General features: G+C 38.2%; 1 protein-coding gene across 1 annotated transcript; it reads left to right on the top strand.

Annotated features, from left to right (window-relative positions):
* The first annotated feature begins 11583 nt into the window (after positions 1–11583).
* LOC112849771 (keratin-associated protein 21-2-like) lies at positions 11584–11839 on the top strand. The gene has a single exon (XM_025913475.2). The coding sequence runs from the start codon at positions 11584–11586 to the stop codon at positions 11797–11799; it is 216 nt and encodes a 71-aa protein (XP_025769260.1). The 3' UTR covers positions 11800–11839.
* The last annotated feature ends 6980 nt before the right edge of the window (positions 11840–18819 follow it).

The raw sequence follows: 18819 nt of genomic DNA, 5'->3' as shown, positions 1-18819 counted from the left end.
GGCATCTTGTGGCTTGAGGCTATCGAGTATCATCTAACAGTTTTCCAAAAAGTGTTGTTCTTACTCCCTTAGTATGCATTCTGTGTTGTGACTGTGGCGTGGATCTGTACATTGCACATTTGGGCAATCCCCTTATTGTCAATAACAATGTTTCATTCCTTCTATCAAATGTCTCTAGTCTCTTTTGAGAAAGCCTCATATCTTGAGGTGTTATGGCTTCTCTTGAAAATTGGGCTGACAATATATTTCATGTACCCGGGTCTCTTTCTGGATATCCTACAAGCATTTCTTCTCTTACATGCATCGATATAATGTCTTCTCTACCTAAGTCTCATATCCTTAACACTCCAACACAAATCACACAGTATTGCAGAACTGTGCCCTGGAAATCACACTGTAGGTAGAATGGATGTGGAGGGAAAAGATGAGGACGAGGAGGGATGGCACCTCTTGGGAGGTTGTGACAGAAGCCCAAGGGAAAGGAGGTGTGGCCTGATCACTTAAAGGGTGAATGTGATGGAAGAGAGAGTTTCTGGTATTTCTGCGAAATTGGAAGCTGTCTCAGGTGAAGTGTAAAGAACCAAGGAAAGGGTAAGTTAGAATAAAAGCATGGTATCATATCATCTGAATTGGATGGATTTGCTAATATATTTGTTGGCATAAATTGAGTTTGAGGAAATTGATTTAAGTTACTTAATTGACAAATACTTTTGAATGTGTTTGAAAGAGAACCATCCGACACACTGAATACACAGTAGAAAAATTGTAGATGAATTTCCTACCCTCAGAGTGCATACATTTTGTTTGTTTTAATAAATATTTTACAAATTAATTATGATAAATTTAGACACATAATTTACTTGGAGGGAATAAAACAGCTTCTTGGGAAAGACAATGAAGGTTGAAATATTGGAGAGATAGTTCAGGGAGGTATTTTGATGTTTTGTGTCAAATGAACTGATCCAAGTTGACAGAATGACTAGAAAGGACAGCACTAAATAAAAAGGGCGGAAAAGAAATTCATTAAGTTTTGGGTATGATCAGTGCTGCCACAATTTTCAGTTGAAAAAAACAAGGAACTGTGCTTTAATGGTAGCATTTACGGCATTACTTGCTACAGATATAAGAATGGGATATAAAGCCCAGTTCTTTCTGAGTTTGAGAACCTACTAGTTTGTTGGGGTCTGTTTTCAATGTCCTTTCCACACGTGCCATTCCAGAACTCTAACCTTTAGATCCTACAGTAGAAAATATTTTTCAGGGTCAAATTCAGCCAGCAGTGAAAAGCGACTCACTAACTCATCTCCATGACAAGGGTCATTATAAAGTCTGAGTCTGAGGTACCTGGAGCTTGGAGACTCCACAACATGGCCAATTCCAAGGAAGATAGTGCTGCCATCAAGGTCAGCCCTGGAGTGAGGCTATGCCCAGGATATAAAGTGTTCTGCTGATGAAGAGACATGGTTTCTTTCAAGAGTTGGGCATTTTTCACAGATGGAACATCTTTAAGTCAGATCTGGGGACTGACTGTCCTTTGGGTCAATATGAGTGGGGAAACCCTACAAAGATGGGTAGGGAATTCTGATAATGAAGTTCACTGAACATCTAACTTATGGTTTCATTTGTGTTCCTTGTCATTGAATACTTTCTGGAGGAGGGCAGAATATCATTAATTAGGCATGTATATCAAAAATTACATGTGTAGTGAAGTGCCGATCATTTATGAAACATTTATGATAATTTATACCTCTGGAAATATGTCTTTGTAAGCTAACACATATCTTCAAAATGTGAAATTTGTGACTCTCTTAGTCACAGAACATTTGAAAGTTTCAGCTTGAGTAAAATGGGAACACTCCAATGTTAGAACATATTTTGTTTTAATGCATCTGTTTTTATCGGTGGAAATATTGATTGATTTCAAATTACATGCCAGGCACTCTACTTAGAACTTGTGACTCAGAGATGTACAAAATATAGATTTTTTTCCTACTGTTATGGATCCGTATCCAGAGATCTGAATGGAAATGTACTAGAAATAATGCAATAAATATAGGAATGATTTTCAATAGATCAGGCATATTGTGACCAGAAAGTGGGTTTTTGAAATTAACATGTCTATTCTAGGGAACCTTTGCATTAGAATTTGTCATTTTGAATTTCAAGACTGACAGAAAAGGAGAGAAAATAAAAGGTAAAGAACAATTGCGTGGGATATGTTTTCTTTAAGCTTCTTGTTAGTGATGACACATAGCAGAATAATCGAACAGACCAGTGACCAGTATAAGAAAAATCAGTTGGAAGTATTCTTAACTGAAGGAAAAACATCTAATAATTAAAGTTCTCAGAAAAGAAAATCAGCAGCTTTATGAAAAATCTCTGTTGAAAGTACTTGATAAAGGACTTGTTGGCACTCATTACTTTATTGTTGAAATTTGAAAGTGGAGTAGAAGGAATAATCTTCCTGAGTTTGTACTTCCAACACGGATTTCATAGCTGTTATAGTAAAAAGTTAAATTTTGGATTGTGCCTGAACCTGAAAATAGTGACTTAGACAACAAAAATAACCAAAAACATCACAAACAAAAAGTAAACAACTTTTTTTTTAACTACACATCTGCTGATGGAAAGGTCAGATGCTTGGTTCAGTTGAGAAGAAAGGAATATTTGGACTTAGACAGCAATAAAGAGAGAACCTAGGGCACCTGGTTGGCTCAGTCCATTGGGCGTCCGACTTTAGCTCAGGTCATAGTCTTGCGGTTTGTGAGTTTGAACCCCGCGTCAGGCTCTGTGATGACAGCTCGCAGCCTGCAGCCTGCTTCAGATTTTGTGTCTCCCTCTCTCTCTGCTCCTCCCCTGCTCGTGCTCTGTCTCTTTCTCAAAAATAAATAAACTTTAAAAAAATGAAAAAAAAAAAAAAGAAAGAACGTAATTTATAGATGCGATGTTATAAACCAAGGTTTCTGAATCTCAGCACTATTGACATCTGACATTAGATCTTTCAATATTGTTGGGGGTTGTTCTGTGCCCTGATATTATCATCATCCCTGGTTTCTCCCACAAGGAGACAGTAGGCATATACAGTAGGTATCTGGGTGCAAGAAGCCTGCCAAGAAGTTGTGATGATTCCAGAAAGGAGTTGGGAGTTATTTCCTTCCCCAAGGGCAGAGGTAGATGTTTTGAGAAGGAGGAGAGATCAAGAGGGACAAAATTTTCCTAAATTCCCCCTAAACTTGTTATATGAAATATATTAAAAGATAGGAGGTTGTGAAGTTTGGTATCTGTTCTATGTAGAGCACATGATGCTACTGAGATAATTCTTTGGCAGAGTAAATTAAAATGCTGCTCTCTAAATAGGGTCACCTGGGTGGCTCAGTCTGGTAAGCATCTGACTCTTGATTTCAGCTCAAGTCATGATCTCATGGTTCTTGAGTTGATGAGCTTGGACTCTGCGCTGACAGAGCGGAGTCTGCTTGGGATTCTCCCTCTGTCTCTCTGCCTCTCTTCTGCTCATGCTCTATTTCTCAAAATAAATAAAGTTAAAAAAATTGTTGCTCTTTAAATAAAATGAGAGTCACCCCCAAATAAACAGTTTATTTTACCCAAGACATTACTGATTGTTGACAGTTACTGGCACAGCATAGTTGCTTACATATTTGTTGGGTAAGTCAGGGGATGAATGGCATGCTCTGTCAATTACTGGCAGTATATAAAGGTCCAAGGCTAGTAGAAGACATGCACTTCACCACATCCTCTCGCAACCAACGTGAATTCTCTTCTCTTGACAAGATGTGTTGCAACTACGGCAACTCCTGTGGCTATGGCTGCGGATATGGCTATGGCTGTGGATGTGGCCCCTATTATGGCTGTGGTTATGGAACAGGCTATGGCTGTGGCTATGGTACTGGATATGGCTGTGGATATGGCTCACGGTATGGCTGTGGCTCTGGCTGTGGATATGGCTCCTGCTGTGGCTATGGCACCGGATATGGCTGTGGCTATGGCTATGGCTCCAGCTGCTGTGCCTACCGGCCATTTTTCTATAGAAGATGTTATTCTTCTTGCTGCTAGAACATCACTGTTCAAACCCCACTTGCTTCTGAAATGACACGCCTTAAGAGAAGGCTGATTCAAGAATCCATACCCCAAGACTTCTATATGTAAGAAATTGCATGCTTTGTAGAAGATTTGACCACCATTAACATTTGTAGGATGGCATCTTGTGGCTGTGTAGTATCATCTTACTGTTTTCCATACGTTGGGCTTTACTCCCTTAATCTGGATTCTGTTTTGTGACTGTGGCAATGATCCAAACATTCCACAGCTAGGCAAATCCCTTATTCTCAATAAAAATGGTTCTTTGCTTCTAACACATCTCTGTGTTCTTGCCTGTGAATTACTCCTTTTTTTGAGGTGTTATGGTGTCTCTTGAAATCCAGCTGACAATATATTTCATGAACCCTCGACTTTTCTCCTTGATACAATACAAGCATTTCTTCTCTTATGTACATCAGAGATAATGTCTTCTCCACCTATTTCTTGCATCCTTCATACTCAGCCCTCACACAGTATTTCATAACTGAGTCCTGAAAATCACACTGTATCTAGAATGGAGGTGAAGGGGAAAGATGAGGTGGGATGTCACCTCTTCAGGAGGCTGTGACAGAAGCCCAAAGGAGCGGAGGTGTGGCTTGAGCACTTAAAGGATAAATGGAATGGAAGAGAGTTCCCAGGATTAATGAGAAATTGGAAGCAGACTCAGGTGATGGATGAATAACTAAGGAAAGGATAAGTAGAATAAAAATGTGGTATCATGTCATCTGCATTTTGATGCAAGTGCAAACACATTTGTTTGCATATATTGAGTTTGTGAAATTGATATTAGTCACTTAACTGGCAAATAGTTTTGAATATTTTTGAAAGGGAACTGTCTTACACACTGAAGATACAGGTCCAACATTGTCGACGGGTTTCCTGCTGTCAGAGTGTTTACATTCTAGTAGGTGATAATAAAAAGAAAAGTAAGAATTAAAATAAATTTAATGTTTTTTTAAAATTTGTTTTTGAAGGAGAGAGAGAGAAAGAGAGACAGAGCCTGAGCGGGGGAGGAGCAGAGAGAGAGGGAGACACAGAATTTGAAGCAGGCTCCAGGCTCTGAGCTGTCAGCACACAGCCCGACACGGGGCTTGAACTCACAAACCGTGAGATCATGACCTGAGCCGAAGTCAGATGCTCAACCGACTGAGCCACCCAGGTGCCCATAATTAAAATAAATTTAAATGGATGATTGTTATGGTGGAAATAAAACAGCCTCCTGGGGAAGAGAGTGCAGTTTGAAGTATTGGATACAGTTCTGGGCAGTATTTTGAAGTTTTGTGTCATCTGAAATTTTGGCAGTTGTAAGAAAGCCTAGAAAGGACAGTAGGAAGTGTAAAAGGAAAGAGAAATTCATTAAGTTTTGGGTATGATCAGTGGTGCCATAACTATCAGTTTGAAAGTACAAGGACTAGTGCTTTAAAGGTGTCTTTGAGTGCCCTACTCGGTGCAGATAAGAATGGGATGAAAAGCCCAGTTCTTTCTGAGTTTGAGAGTCTACGAGTTTGTTGGGGTCTGACTTCAGGGTTTTTCCTCATATGCCTTTCCAGAACTCTAACATGTAGATCTGACAATAAAAAATGTCTTTTCAGACTCAATTTCAACCAGCAGTGAAAAATGACTCACTGACCCATCCCCATGACAAAGGTCACTTCACAAAGTGTGAATCTGAGGTTCCTGGAGTTTGGAGACTCCACAACATGGCCAATTCCAAGGAAGATGGTTCTGCCATCAAGGTCAGCCCCGGAGTGAGGCTATACCCAGCATATAATGTGTCTTACTGATGAGGAAACCGGGGTGCTTTCAAGACTTGGACAGTTTTCAGTGATGGAACATTTGTTAGTCAGAGCTGAGGACTGACTGCTTTGCATAATATACATTTAGTCTTACAAAGAAGAGAAGCTACTTCTAGTGATTGCTTGTGGTTGAAAATCTACTCATTGTTTCATATGGCCTTTGTCATCACAGACATTTTTAAAAATGTGGGGATACTATTTTTTTAAGTATTATAAGGTCATTTACATATCCAAACAACAGTCTTCACGAAGTAACATTAAATATATGTTCAAATCACAAATATTGTGACTCTCTTAGTCAACAAACAATTGTGTAGAATGTCACAGTTGGTGAGAGAGGGAGGGAACCACAAGTTCTTTGCTAGGTGGGAAGACCAAAGACTAAATCGTAGGAAAAGTGGGTGGGTGGGTCAGGACCCCATCATGAGACAAGTGGAAAGGAAAAGCCTGGTCACAATATTTTCTCTAGCGATGAATGAGATGTGGTGGTCAGAGGAGACTGGAATATACCAAATGGGTGATGTCAGTCAAAAGACAACATGGTGCAGTATATCAGTATTCCAACCAGATCTCAGAGATATGGTATACCAGTATGTGAAAAAGGGGTCCGGAATTTACATGTAAGGGACAGTAGATTATGGCGAATACACGGATAAAATTAATGTGAGGTGACAAGCAACAGCAATCATAGCTGATAACGTATTTCTGAGTGACCAGACCAAAGAAAAGGCATAGAGTGGATGATTTTTCTTTGGCCATTGTTTGGTACAGTCTCATTTCCAAATCATGTATATTCTTTGTAGTTCCTAAGGATAAGAATTAAAATACTCTTTTATATAAAATAAAAAAAACCCAAAATAGTTATGACTCTCATCTTGAGTAAACAAGGAAATTAAAATTGTAAAAGAGAGATAGGGTTGATAAAATCAGAGATAGTTCGTGTGTGTGTGTGTGTGTGTGTGTGTGTACCATTCATCAGGGAAGGCTGGGAAAAATGAAGATATGGCTTCAGACATTGGGTCACATAATGGAGGAAATGGATACCATTGATAAAAGTGATTACTTCTTATAATCAGGCAATGATTTAAGCATTAAAGCTTCTTCATGAAGAAACTCAAGATCTTTTTCTCTGATGAGCTATTGCATATTGTTGATGTACTAAATTATAAAATCAGGCATTTGTTCTTTTGGTAATTTAACAAATTTTAACATCCATGATCCAGCTACATGTTATGATTAATGTTGGGGACAGAGGCACAAAGAACACACAGTTCCTTCTTCCAATAATTAAAGATATTCATTTGGATACAAAATAATAAATCATACACTCACATTATAGCATGCCTGTTTATAGGTGTCATAGGGATGCTGAGGAAGAATTCAAAGGAGAAGCCAAAATGAGTCATAATGTAGAAAAGGAGTACTAGACAAGATATTGCTTCTAAAGGAGAATGACATATGAGCAAAGCCATGAAGGATGAGTTGAAATTGATCTGCTACATGTGAAGGAAAATAAAATTCAAGGAAGAGGAATTTTAAAAAGAAATGAATAAGTTGACAGCTTACTGCTTAAGTAGTAACCTCTGTTGGAAAGCTTATAATCAGTATTACACCCACATAGGAATTCTGAGATTCTCTTAAGTTGCATTGTCCAAGATGGTAGCCACTAGAGGGATATGACCATTGAGCACTTGAAATATGGCTAGTCCAAAATGAAATGCATTGAAGTATAAAGTACACACTAGATTTCAAAGACTTGGTATAAAAAAGAATTAAAACTATATATCGAATAATTAAAAAATATTGGTTAAATATTGTTATAATATTTTGAATATATTAGGTTAAGTAAAATATGCTATAAAATCAATCCATCTGTTTCTTTTTATTTTTTTAAAATGTGGCTACTGGAAAATTCTAAAATGCATGTGTTTAATGATACATTCCTATTGTACAGTTTGGCTCTATAAAGTCACAACAAGCTGGCCAGTGAGGACTTCGGCCTAGAAGAGAAGCCATGTTTGTCCACCTGTTATCAAGGTATAGGGAGTAGATCATTCTGGGGAAATAAGACCACAATAGCCAGTGCTAAAGACTTCAGGGGTGCTTAGTAACAAGGTTTTCATTTGAGATAGTTTGTTCAGTAAATGGGATTAATCAATTTACTGTTTAGGATAAAGAAAAGATGGATACCTTCCTTACCCCAAACACAAAAGAAGTGGCATATTGATTTAAGTTGTAAACATGAAAGTTAATTTATTAGAGTATCAAAAGATGATATAGACTTTCAGGAATTTTGTAAGCCATTTAATCTGAAACTAGTCATGCTAAGAATATTTACATCACGGAAATTGGCAAATCAGACCCCCTACCTTCAGCAGAGGTCATTAAACAATTAAATGGCAGGCCACTGCCCACATGCCTCTTGTTATTGAGAATAAACTTACTTTTTTGAAAGTTTTAAAATGTGGATGTATTATTTATAAACCCGAAAAAGAAAAATAAAACTCCACAGAATCAGTAAGAGGGGTTACAATATTTCTTTATGTCCAGAAATCTTTAGAGCTTATCTTAAGTTGGTATCTACGTTCCCCTTGCATGAAACGTTGGATTTAACCACATTCTCCTTCTGCAAAATATCATTTCCTCAAGGCCATCCCAATGATTACACTTCCAAGGAGAAAATTGCGTGGATAGTGATTAAGGGTCCAGGATCCAGAGTCACACTACTTGTGCTTTAGCTCCATCAGTTATTAGCTGATATTATTTAACACCTCTGAGCCTCCGTATATTCAGAGGTAAAATGCTAAAAGAGTGCTAAATCAGGATTGTTGAAAGTACAAAATAAATAAAATATGCAAAACTCTACCACTGTGAGAATGCAGTACATTTTTGTTACTATATTTATTATTAGGTTGCTCATAGTTAAGTGGCTGACATTTAACCATTTTAACCTAAAACTTTGTATGTGGCTCAACCTTATATATTATATCTATTAATATTGGCAGTATTTTGATAATTCCAGAATTTTAATCCATAATCCCAATATTCTCATGTCAGATACATAGGTTAGACTCCCAAGGTAGATGTTCTGTACATCTATCATACATGTATTCCATAGTTATGAACTCTGACATATGTTTTGATGCCAAGTAAATTGACATTGTGTTTGTCAATGTACTTTTCATAACAAATTAATGGGTATTAGTAAAGTAGTTTATTTTCTGATGATTGGGTCCGGTTTTTTTTTTTTTTGTATCAAGTTCTATTAATTAGTAGAGAAGTTTCCATTCGATTTGGCAGAAGGGGTGAGATCTATAATAAAAAAAGCTTTTATTAAGGGGGAGGTGATAACCATAGGTATTGGTTGCAGCATATTGAAGAGCTAACGGGGAAGGAAGAGCAAACATTGAATACAATCTAATATTTCATGTAGCATGAGGTGGAAACATAAAGAATGGTCTAATGGAAATGATGATTCACTCTCCCTAGAGTTTCTAAAGCACAGAACTCATCCTTGAGCTCTAGATACATACTTTTTATTCAATACCCTATGCCCTAGAATAGCACTTGCATGATGTAGGTCTTCAAAAATTCTTGTAAAATTAATTGTTTAGTCACTGTCTGGGAAAAGAATCAATGGAACGATGAGGGTAAATATTAGAAAGCAGGTGATGTGAAATGTCAAGGGGTCATGGAGTTTTCAGGAATGGAGCCAATGTTGAATATGTTTTAGTGGAAAGAATTATGAAAATTGGGACAGTCATAATTAGAAGGCAATCTAGAATGTTTCAGGTTTTAATTTTGACATCGTACTTGTGGATCCAGATGCTTTTAATCTATATTGACTAAAATTTGAGATGTCTAGAAAAGTTACCGTCATTTCTACTTAAATGCTGACTTACAAAATGTTATGAAGATCGTACTCTCAGTAGACAGAGATTGCAGATGCAGAGGAACAGTCCTAGTACCACCATGTGGTACTTAAGAGGAGTCCTGGAGCAGGTCTGAGAGGGGGCTGAGTTGTCTGCTTTGGCTGCGAGGTGAAGATCGTAAAGAAACAAAATCCAGATGACAGAAGTGTAAGAGAAAAGTTGCAAAATACTGGCAATCTCAGTCAGACAAAGTGAATATTTTGCTTTTGAAACACTGAAGGAAACAATAATTCACGAAAAAAAAATTCATGGGTCCTGTCCTAGATTTTATGTTATAGGGAGGATTGAGAGAATTCAACTCTACCCTTAAATAACTTATCATCCTTGGGCAAGACTTAAGTATCCTCAGCCTCCTTTTTCTCATCTGGAACGTGTGTAAAAATGCACACCACAATTTCCTACTTTATGTTGTTTTTGTCAGATTCAGATGAAGTGATACATCTGAGTGTAACTCAAAAGCTATAGAAAGAAATATAAATGTTAATAATAATTATTGTTGTTCTTCTAATAATTATTTTTCTTATATAACATCCTATCCATTAAAATAACAATAATTTTACAGGTGGAAGAAATCTCATAGACTCTCGTTCAACAGTTAGTGAGTTACCTAGTTCTTTAGATTCACAGAAAATAAAGACAGTTATTGGCCTTAAATAACACACAATCGGTGAAGGGAATCAGATAATTAAAACACAGCATGCTAATACAACATATTCAGTACCACAATAAAGATAAACTATGGAAGAACAGAGAAATTATGCTTAATACATGTACTCCAGGAATGCTTCCTATACAGGGTATAGTCTAAGCTGTGTTTTAATGAATCAGTAGAATGTGGGGAAGATAAAATTTTGGCAATGCAAGTGGCAGATATTTCAAAACAGTATGTCATACTGGGGCACCTGGGTGGCTTGGTTAAATGCCTGACTTCGGCTCAGGTCATGATCTAGTGGTCCATGAGTTTAAGCCCCATATTGGTCTCTGTGCTGATAGCTTGGAGCCTGGAGCCTGCTTTGGATTCTGTGTCTCCCTCTCTCTTTGCCCCTCCCTTGCTCACACTCTGTCTCTCTCTCTCTCAAAAATAAGTAATAAACATTTAAAAATATATGTCATACTGAAAAATGTCTTAAATACAGTGGATTATATTATATTGGATAAAATAATGGTTGTTTTTATTTTGATATTTTGCATCAGATCCCTGATTTATACTAATTTAGATCTTCTCCTCACCTGTCTCTTGCTCCAGCCACATTGCAGTAGCCATTCTACCTGGGTTCCCTCCACTTTCTTGTAGATATAACCGGAGAATGTGTCACCTAATACACCTGCTGTTTGCCTCTCACTTCCAGCCACGATGCTTTCCTGTTGAACCTGAGAGGAGATGCTGGAGCGTCTCTCAGTGCCCATGTATGTTTATCTGGAATTGCAGGAGGGCTAGTGCCCCTTGGAGTGAAAATCTAAATTAGGTTTGTTAACATTCCACAGACCTATAATACGAGGGTTACGTCTGTTTTCCTGTAATTCTCGTGACTAGTTAGGGCCAAATCCTGGCCATAACTACCTGAAAAAAGTTGTTGTCCTTAAAATGATGAGCTTTTTAAAAATGAAATTACTGTGGTACTGCGGCTACAAAGTCTGTGTTGTGTGCTCCGCCCTTTTCTGGTAGTATATAAAGGTCTCAGGGCAAGACATGACATTCAGACTCCAGAAACCTCCATCTGCTCTTCTAAAGAACTACTGAAGCTCCATTTCTTGCCACCATGTGTTGCAACTACTATAGAAACTCATGTGGTAGCTGTGGCTATGGCTGTGGCTATGGCTGTGGCTGTGGTTCTGGATATGGCTGTGGCTATGGCTGTGGATACGGCTCGGGCAGTGGCTGTGGATATGGCTGTGGATACAAGTCTGGCTATGGCTCTGCCTGCTGTGGATGCAGACCATTTTCCTACAGAAGATGTTATTCATCTTGCTGCTAGAACATAACTGAAATACATCTTTTTCTCTAAGACGATTATTCCAAGCCATTTTTGTTTCAGTGTCCCATAATCACACCAGATCTGAATGAAGAGAGTAGTCAGAGTCTGCAGTAAACTGACTGTCTTCTTCAAAGTCTTCATTGTAATTGAGGGGGTCTGAGTTATTCTATGTTTTTGGAAGGAAGACCTCATTTTTGCCATTGTCCAAGGTTAAACTTGTTATCTTCTTATTCTATGTTTCTCTATTGTGATGATTTCCAAATAAAACACGTTTTACTGCTCCTCCCAAGTTTGTGTATCTTTTCTGTCATACATGTCATTGACATATTTTTGTGTATTATTTCTGTGACCTCCTCAGAGATTGACAGGGCTCATGCTAAACTCTTCGTTCCGGTTATGTATGTCTGGCTTCCATTATGACTGGTCAGTATCCATGACATACTGAATATTACATATCTTGTATTTCATCCCTAAAATATTGAACCTTCTTGGCTGAGTCATGTGTTCTTACTTCATTTTACTCAAAGGTTTGTTTTTAAGCATTTGTGTTTCATGATCCTGGAGCTATCCATTTCACTCTTTCCATGTTAACCACACTCATGTATTCAACACACACACACACACACACACACACACACACACACACGCCTCAAAAGTCTGCTTTGGGAAAATGATGCTCGTGAAAAAAATGGGCTGTAAGGGGAGGGAAAGAAGGCTCAATAATTAGGTACAGAAATGACCTGGGGACTGGTTAAATGAACCTGAGTTTAGATGGTAGGATAGATAATGAAAGGGAACAGATGAGCATCAGGGACTTTGTGAAGGTAGAACCTATAAGATCTTAAACATCATCAGTGAAGAAGATGGGAGAAAATCCTAGAGAAGGTAATAGCTAAAAAGTACGTATGTTTTCTTTGCACATAGAATGGTAAGGAATTCAGGGTAGTATATGCAGTTATATATCTGAAAGGCTGGTATAGCAAAATCAATAAGACTAGCATTACAGATGTGTTCTGTGTCTTTCCAGAGACACTAATCAGGGTGGGGTGAATGGGTGATCATAACATACAAATTTCTCAACACAAGAGATCTTTCAATGTGACACCATCTGAAATAAGAGTGATTCCCTCATTAGGTGCTCTATCATGGGATAGATCTAAAACCCTATTACTAGGGTTATTTTGGGGGAGAGGTAGAATTAACCAGGGTTACATATCCATTTCCTGTTCTATTGTAGGATGCTATAGGTTAGAAATGGATTTGAGCTTTGAGACCTGATTGTGATAATGGTGATGCTAATACCAGGAAAATACAGGACCACAAACTTTTATGTTGCCAAATCTAGGGGGAGAAGCTAGATGTAATATGTTTTGGATTGAGAGATCCTATCTTCATTTGGGAGGCAGAAAGACTGTTAGAACTGGAGTCAAAATTCAACCACCCATGGTTAAATAAATTCAGTGTTCTTAATATTCCTTGAATCTTTTTTTTAAAGTTTATTTATTTTGAGAGAGACAGAGACAGTGGGAGTGGGGAAGGTAAGAGAGACAGGGCGAGAGAGAGAGGATCCCCGGTTGACTCCACACTGTCCATGCAGAGCCTAATGCAGGGCTTGAACTCACGGAACCATGAGATCATGACTTGAGCCAAATCCAAGAGTCAGATGCTCAACTGATTGAGCCACCCAGGCGTCCCAGTATTCCTTGAATCTTGAAAGAAATTGCAGGCTTAGCAAAAGGAAGGACACAAGAGGATGATGATAGATTATTCTCCTTGGAAGAAATAGAATCACTTCTTATAAATTAGAGGAATGAGTAGTCTTAATCATCACACATTTGTTGAGTACCTAATAAGAGACATTTCATTATGTTCTATGGACAGAGAATTAAAATACTTTAGCCCCACTTTCTAAAAGTGTGGAAAAGACACATACACAAAATCCTACAAGCTACAAAGATCAGAATATTGCTATAATATAACAAAGGTGTTTGAAAAATACAGAAGGAAAAAACAGAAGAGAGGCCAAGACAAAGAATAAACAAGAAGAGTCAGGCATATTTCTGAAAGAGAGAGAAACTACTAGCTGAAATATGAAAGATGAATAGAAGTTGGTCCATCATAAAGGGAAATAGCCTCTGAACAGGGGAAAAAGATGTAATACGTTTCAGGAAAGGTCTATAGCCTAGAGCCTTATTGCAATAGATATCATCAAAGCTGGAGGAAATGTAATCACTAGTTGGACTTAAGGAATAAATTCACAGGTGTTGGTAGGCTGAAATCAAAGGTGACCTCTAATGACATGCATCCTTGTATGCTTCCCTCCTCTTCAGTGTGAGCAGGTCTTGGAACTTGCCTTTTACCTTTGCAAAGATGATGGGATAGCATTCCTGTGATTATGTTATGTTTGGGGTTAGAAGATAAAACTCAAGATGAATAAATCTGAATTTTAGATGAAAACCAGATAACTTTTTAGTATGTTTCATGCAATATTTGGGGCGTACTGGCTAAATCTGGAAACTCAAGTTTCACAGAAAGAGATTTTTCAGATGTCCTGGCTGATACTTTGAGTGTAATATCATGAAGCCCAAACAGAGATCCTAGGTAGGCTGTGCTTAGACTTCTGATCCACTTAGACTGGAAAGAATAAGTGTATATTGTCCCGAGGTGCTATTTGCGTGCGCGCGCGCGCGTGTGTGTGTGTGATAGTTTACAACAGGCTTTCTCTACTGTTCTCTAAATTATCTGGTAAGAGGTGTGGTTGACTTGGGTGACCCCTATATCATTTCTGTATATCAACAGAGATTAGGAGACAGTCATACCAGTAGGTATTAAGAGTAGACCGCTATAGAGAGAAAGTGAAAGAAAAGTCGAGAGGCACTCTCAGACATACTTGAGGAGACTGGCTTGTGAACACAACATTGAAATAAGTTTTACCTAGGACCCAAAGTGACACTGGGAATAATGAGACTTGAAAGTGTGTGGCGATTTTATAACAGAGTAATTTCACAGCGAAATGGGTCACCATAAGAAACAATAAGTGTTTAAGCCTCTAATGAGTAGAAAGGGACACTTGATGTAATGAAACGAAGAACAGACACTTGATCTTTGTAATGTATTAACTGTGGAGCTTTCGGTAAGGTTCCTAAACCTCTTTGTACTCCAATTTCCATATTACAAGTTATCTACCTCTTTCACAATTTTATTGGGGCCACATAGATTAAAATGTCTGAAGGAAATTTGTGATTTGCAAAAATTTCAAGTCTTTTTTAACATTTTTTTAAAGTTTACTTATTTTTGAGAGAGAGAGAGAGAGAGAGAGAGAGAGAGAGACAGAACATGAGTGGGGAAGGGACAGAGAGAGAAGGAGACACAGAATCTGAAGCAGGTTGCAGGCTCTGAGCTGTTGGCACAGAGCCTGACATGGGGCATGAGCTCACGAGCCATGAGATCATGACCTGAGCTGAAGTTGCTGAAATTGGATGCTTAACCAACTGAGCTACCCAGGCGCACCTCAACAGTCTTTAAAGGGTATTTGTATGTGTGTGTGTTGTTCTGTTTGAACTAAATGAATACCTGGAGTTGATAAAAATTTATTGAGGAATGGCTCTTGGGGTAAAATTATCAGAATATCATATGCATGGGTATTTGGATTCATAGGAACTCTACAACATAGAATGTTGAGGTTCTGAATTGGGCAGCATTAAGTTCCAATGAAATCCCCTATGTAGTATTTAGTAAGCTAGTCAATGTAATTAGTCAAGCTTATTTTAATAGTCATATTTCCAAACCTAAACTTTGCTACCCTCCACAGAGCCTTGTTACATATATCGTTGGAATCATGTGCTCAGATGATTGGATAATTGATGGAAACTTTCTTGACAGATTTGTAATTGGCTCAAGACAATTCCTGGGTGACAAAAACCAAACATGGTTTCCCAATAAAACTGGAGTCTATAATAATTGTTTCATTTAAGATAGATGCTATAGCTGTGAAAAGATCAAGTCCTCTCATTATCAACTGACAGGAGTGACTTATACATGCTAGATATTAAATAAATATTTATTGCATGAATCACAAAATTCATTACATGCCCTGGCCCTTCCTTGTCAGTATATAAAGGTTCCAGGGTAGTAGGTGACATTCAAACTTGGGAAGCACTCTTTCCCTCAACGGAAACCTCACCCTCTGCCACCATGTGTTACAACTATTATGGAAACTCTTACGGGGGCTGTGGATATGGCTCTGGCTGTGGCTGTGGATATGGCTCTGGCTATGGCTGTGGATATGGCTCTGGTTGTGGCTATGGATATGGCTCTGGCTGTGGATATGGTTGTGGATATGGCTCTGGCTGTGGCTGTGGCTATGGCTGTGGATATGGTTGTGGATATGGCTCTGGCTGTGGCTGTGGCTATGGTTCCAGATATGGCTGTGGCTATGGAAGTGGCTGCTGTACCTGCCGACCATTTTGCTACAGAAAATGCTGTTTTTCTTGCTGTTAGAACATCATCCTAGAATATTGTATGCCTCTGAAGAAATATTTCAAGATTAACATTTTTCCCTAAAAGATGCTTCATTTTATTATCTCTACATGCAAGTAAGAATTGGATTCCACCTGTGTTTACTTCAGAGAACCTGTTATTGAGGAATTATGAATGTTTCCATTATGTTACATGAAAACAGAAGATTTGATTCTGGTTATGTTCAAAATTTAAATTCTTGGTTATCCTGTTCTATGGTTTTGTATTGTCCATGAGCATAAAAACTCCATATGTGGGATAAAAGTATATTTTTTCAATACATAAATTTCACTTGTTCCTGAAAGTTATTGAGTCCTTCGGGCCAGATTCATCACCGACGTTAGTATTTGTGGCTTCCCTGGAAGGTTGGGTAACCACTGTGTGAGCTGAACCTTTTGCTTGATTTTGCTGTTAACATAAGATTGCTCTAAAATGTAAAGTCCAGGGGTGTCTGCCTGGCTCAATTGGTAGGCATATGACTCTTGACCTTGGGGTGGTGAGTTCCAGCCCCACGCTGGGCATGGAGGCACCTTAGAAAAATATAAAATAAAATGTAAAGTCCAATTAAAAAAATAATATGGTGCTGTTTCAGATAGGAAGATCAGGTTAAAAGTCTGAAGAAGTGACAAGTAGGCTGATATTTGGCAAATGGATAGATGCTAAAATAAGGGGAAGAATGTTGGAGGCAGGAGGGAGAACAGGCGCAAAGCTCTCAGCGGATGGGAGGTTAGTATGCTTAGGGACTGTAAGGAGGTCTGGGGACAGGAGAGCAGAAACCATCTAGACTGGAGAGGTGAGTAGAGGCCAGGTCACGCAAAGCCTTGTGTTATAAGGTGTTAAGATTTGCTTGGATTTTGTTTTAAGATACTTAGTGGTTTATCCAGCCATTTGTTCTTGTCTTTGCAACTTCTTTCCTTTCTGTCTTTTTTCCATCTTTTTTCCATCTTTCATATCAATACTAAACACAAATTCACACCATTTCCGTGTTTCCGCGTGTGTGGATTGGACTATGGAAGATTGGAAGAAAGGTATCTTGTTTGGAGCATGTTGGAATAATTGAAGGGGTATAGTGTCTGGTCTGGACTTGGAAATTTGTAAGGGCAGCTCGGAGACGGGGGGAAGGGAGGAAGAGGCTATGAGAGGGGGTACTTACAAGTGTGTACCTCATAGCACTTTGTGTTGACACCACCATTTTCTTCCCATATTTTAAAATATTTGTTACATGGAAGAGAGATCAATATTGGTTTCTTGGTTCCAGGAACCAGAATTAGATGAACATGTATGGAATTAAAAGGAGGCTAACATCTTAATATGTGACAGTTTTAAAACATAACAGGCAAAAATGGATTTTGGTGTCAGAGAGGTTATTCAGCTCTGAGGGTGTCTGGGTATGGGCTACGTTACTACTTACTCTGGTTGTTACAGAGAAATTAAAACACACAGGAGCCAGTTAGATCTGTCTGACTCTTAACACCTCACCCTATTCTAATTTTTAAAAAGTGCTGATCCTATAATGTAAACAATGCCTGCAAGGCATAGAATCAGAGTCACTGAAAAAAGTGGTAATGTTCTTAACAATGATAGGAAAGAAGTGAAATGAAAAACTTTTTATAGATTTGGAAGATGGCCAGAGATAATGAATATATTTTATTACCTTATCCTATAGGAAGGAGACAAGGCATGAGGCTGAGGTAATATGGCAATAGTAACCATATTAGCAAAGTAAGGCTGTAGTATCGGCAGAAGCTTAAACCTAGGTCTGCACTGGTTTGCATTCCCACCAACAGTGCAAGAGGGTTCCTTTTCCTCCACATTCTTGCCAACGCTTGTTGTTTCTTGTGTTTTTGATTTTATCCATTTTGACAGGTGTGAGGTGGTATCTCATTGTGGTTTTGATTTGCATTTCCTTGGTGTTGAGTGTTGTTGAACATCTTTTCATGTGACTGTTGGCCATTTGGATGCTTTCTTTGGAGAAATGTTTGTTCATATCTTCTGCCCATTTCTAATTGGATTATTTACTTTTTGGGTGTTGAGTTGCATAGGTTCGTTATATACTTTGGGTACTAGCACTTTAATGGCTATGTCATTTACAAATATCTTCTCCCATTTAGTAGGTTGCCTCTTAGTTTTGTCAATGGTTTCCTTGACTGTGCAGAGACAGTTAAGAAACAAAACAAATTAGGAAAGGAAAAGAGAGAGAGAGAGAAACCAAGACACAAACTCTTAACTATGGAGAATACACTGATGGTTACCAGATGGGAGGTGGGTCGTGGGGTGGGTTAGATAAGTGATGGAGGTTTAGGAGTACACTTGTGATGAGCACTGGAGGATGTCTGATATTGTTGGATCCCTATTTTGCAAACCTGAAACTAACATAACACTATATGTTAACTATACTGGAATTTAAAATAAAAAAAATACATAAAATAAAAAGAAAAAAGTAAACATGAAAAAAACCTAGACAAAGTAAGATAGAAATATTCCATATTAACCAAAGGCTGC

This window comes from Puma concolor, chromosome C2 (genome assembly GCF_028749965.1).
Source record: "Puma concolor isolate L17-30 chromosome C2, mPumCon1.1.hap2, whole genome shotgun sequence".
NCBI classification, from domain to species: domain Eukaryota; kingdom Metazoa; phylum Chordata; class Mammalia; order Carnivora; family Felidae; genus Puma; species Puma concolor.
The sequence above is the reverse complement of the archived record's forward strand: the minus strand, read 5'-3'. Positions and strand labels throughout refer to the sequence as shown.

Coding starts and splice junctions, on each gene's coding strand:
- LOC112849771 (XM_025913475.2), top strand. CDS start 11,584: ATGTGTTGCAACTACTATAGAAACTCATGTGGTAGCTGTGGCTATGGC.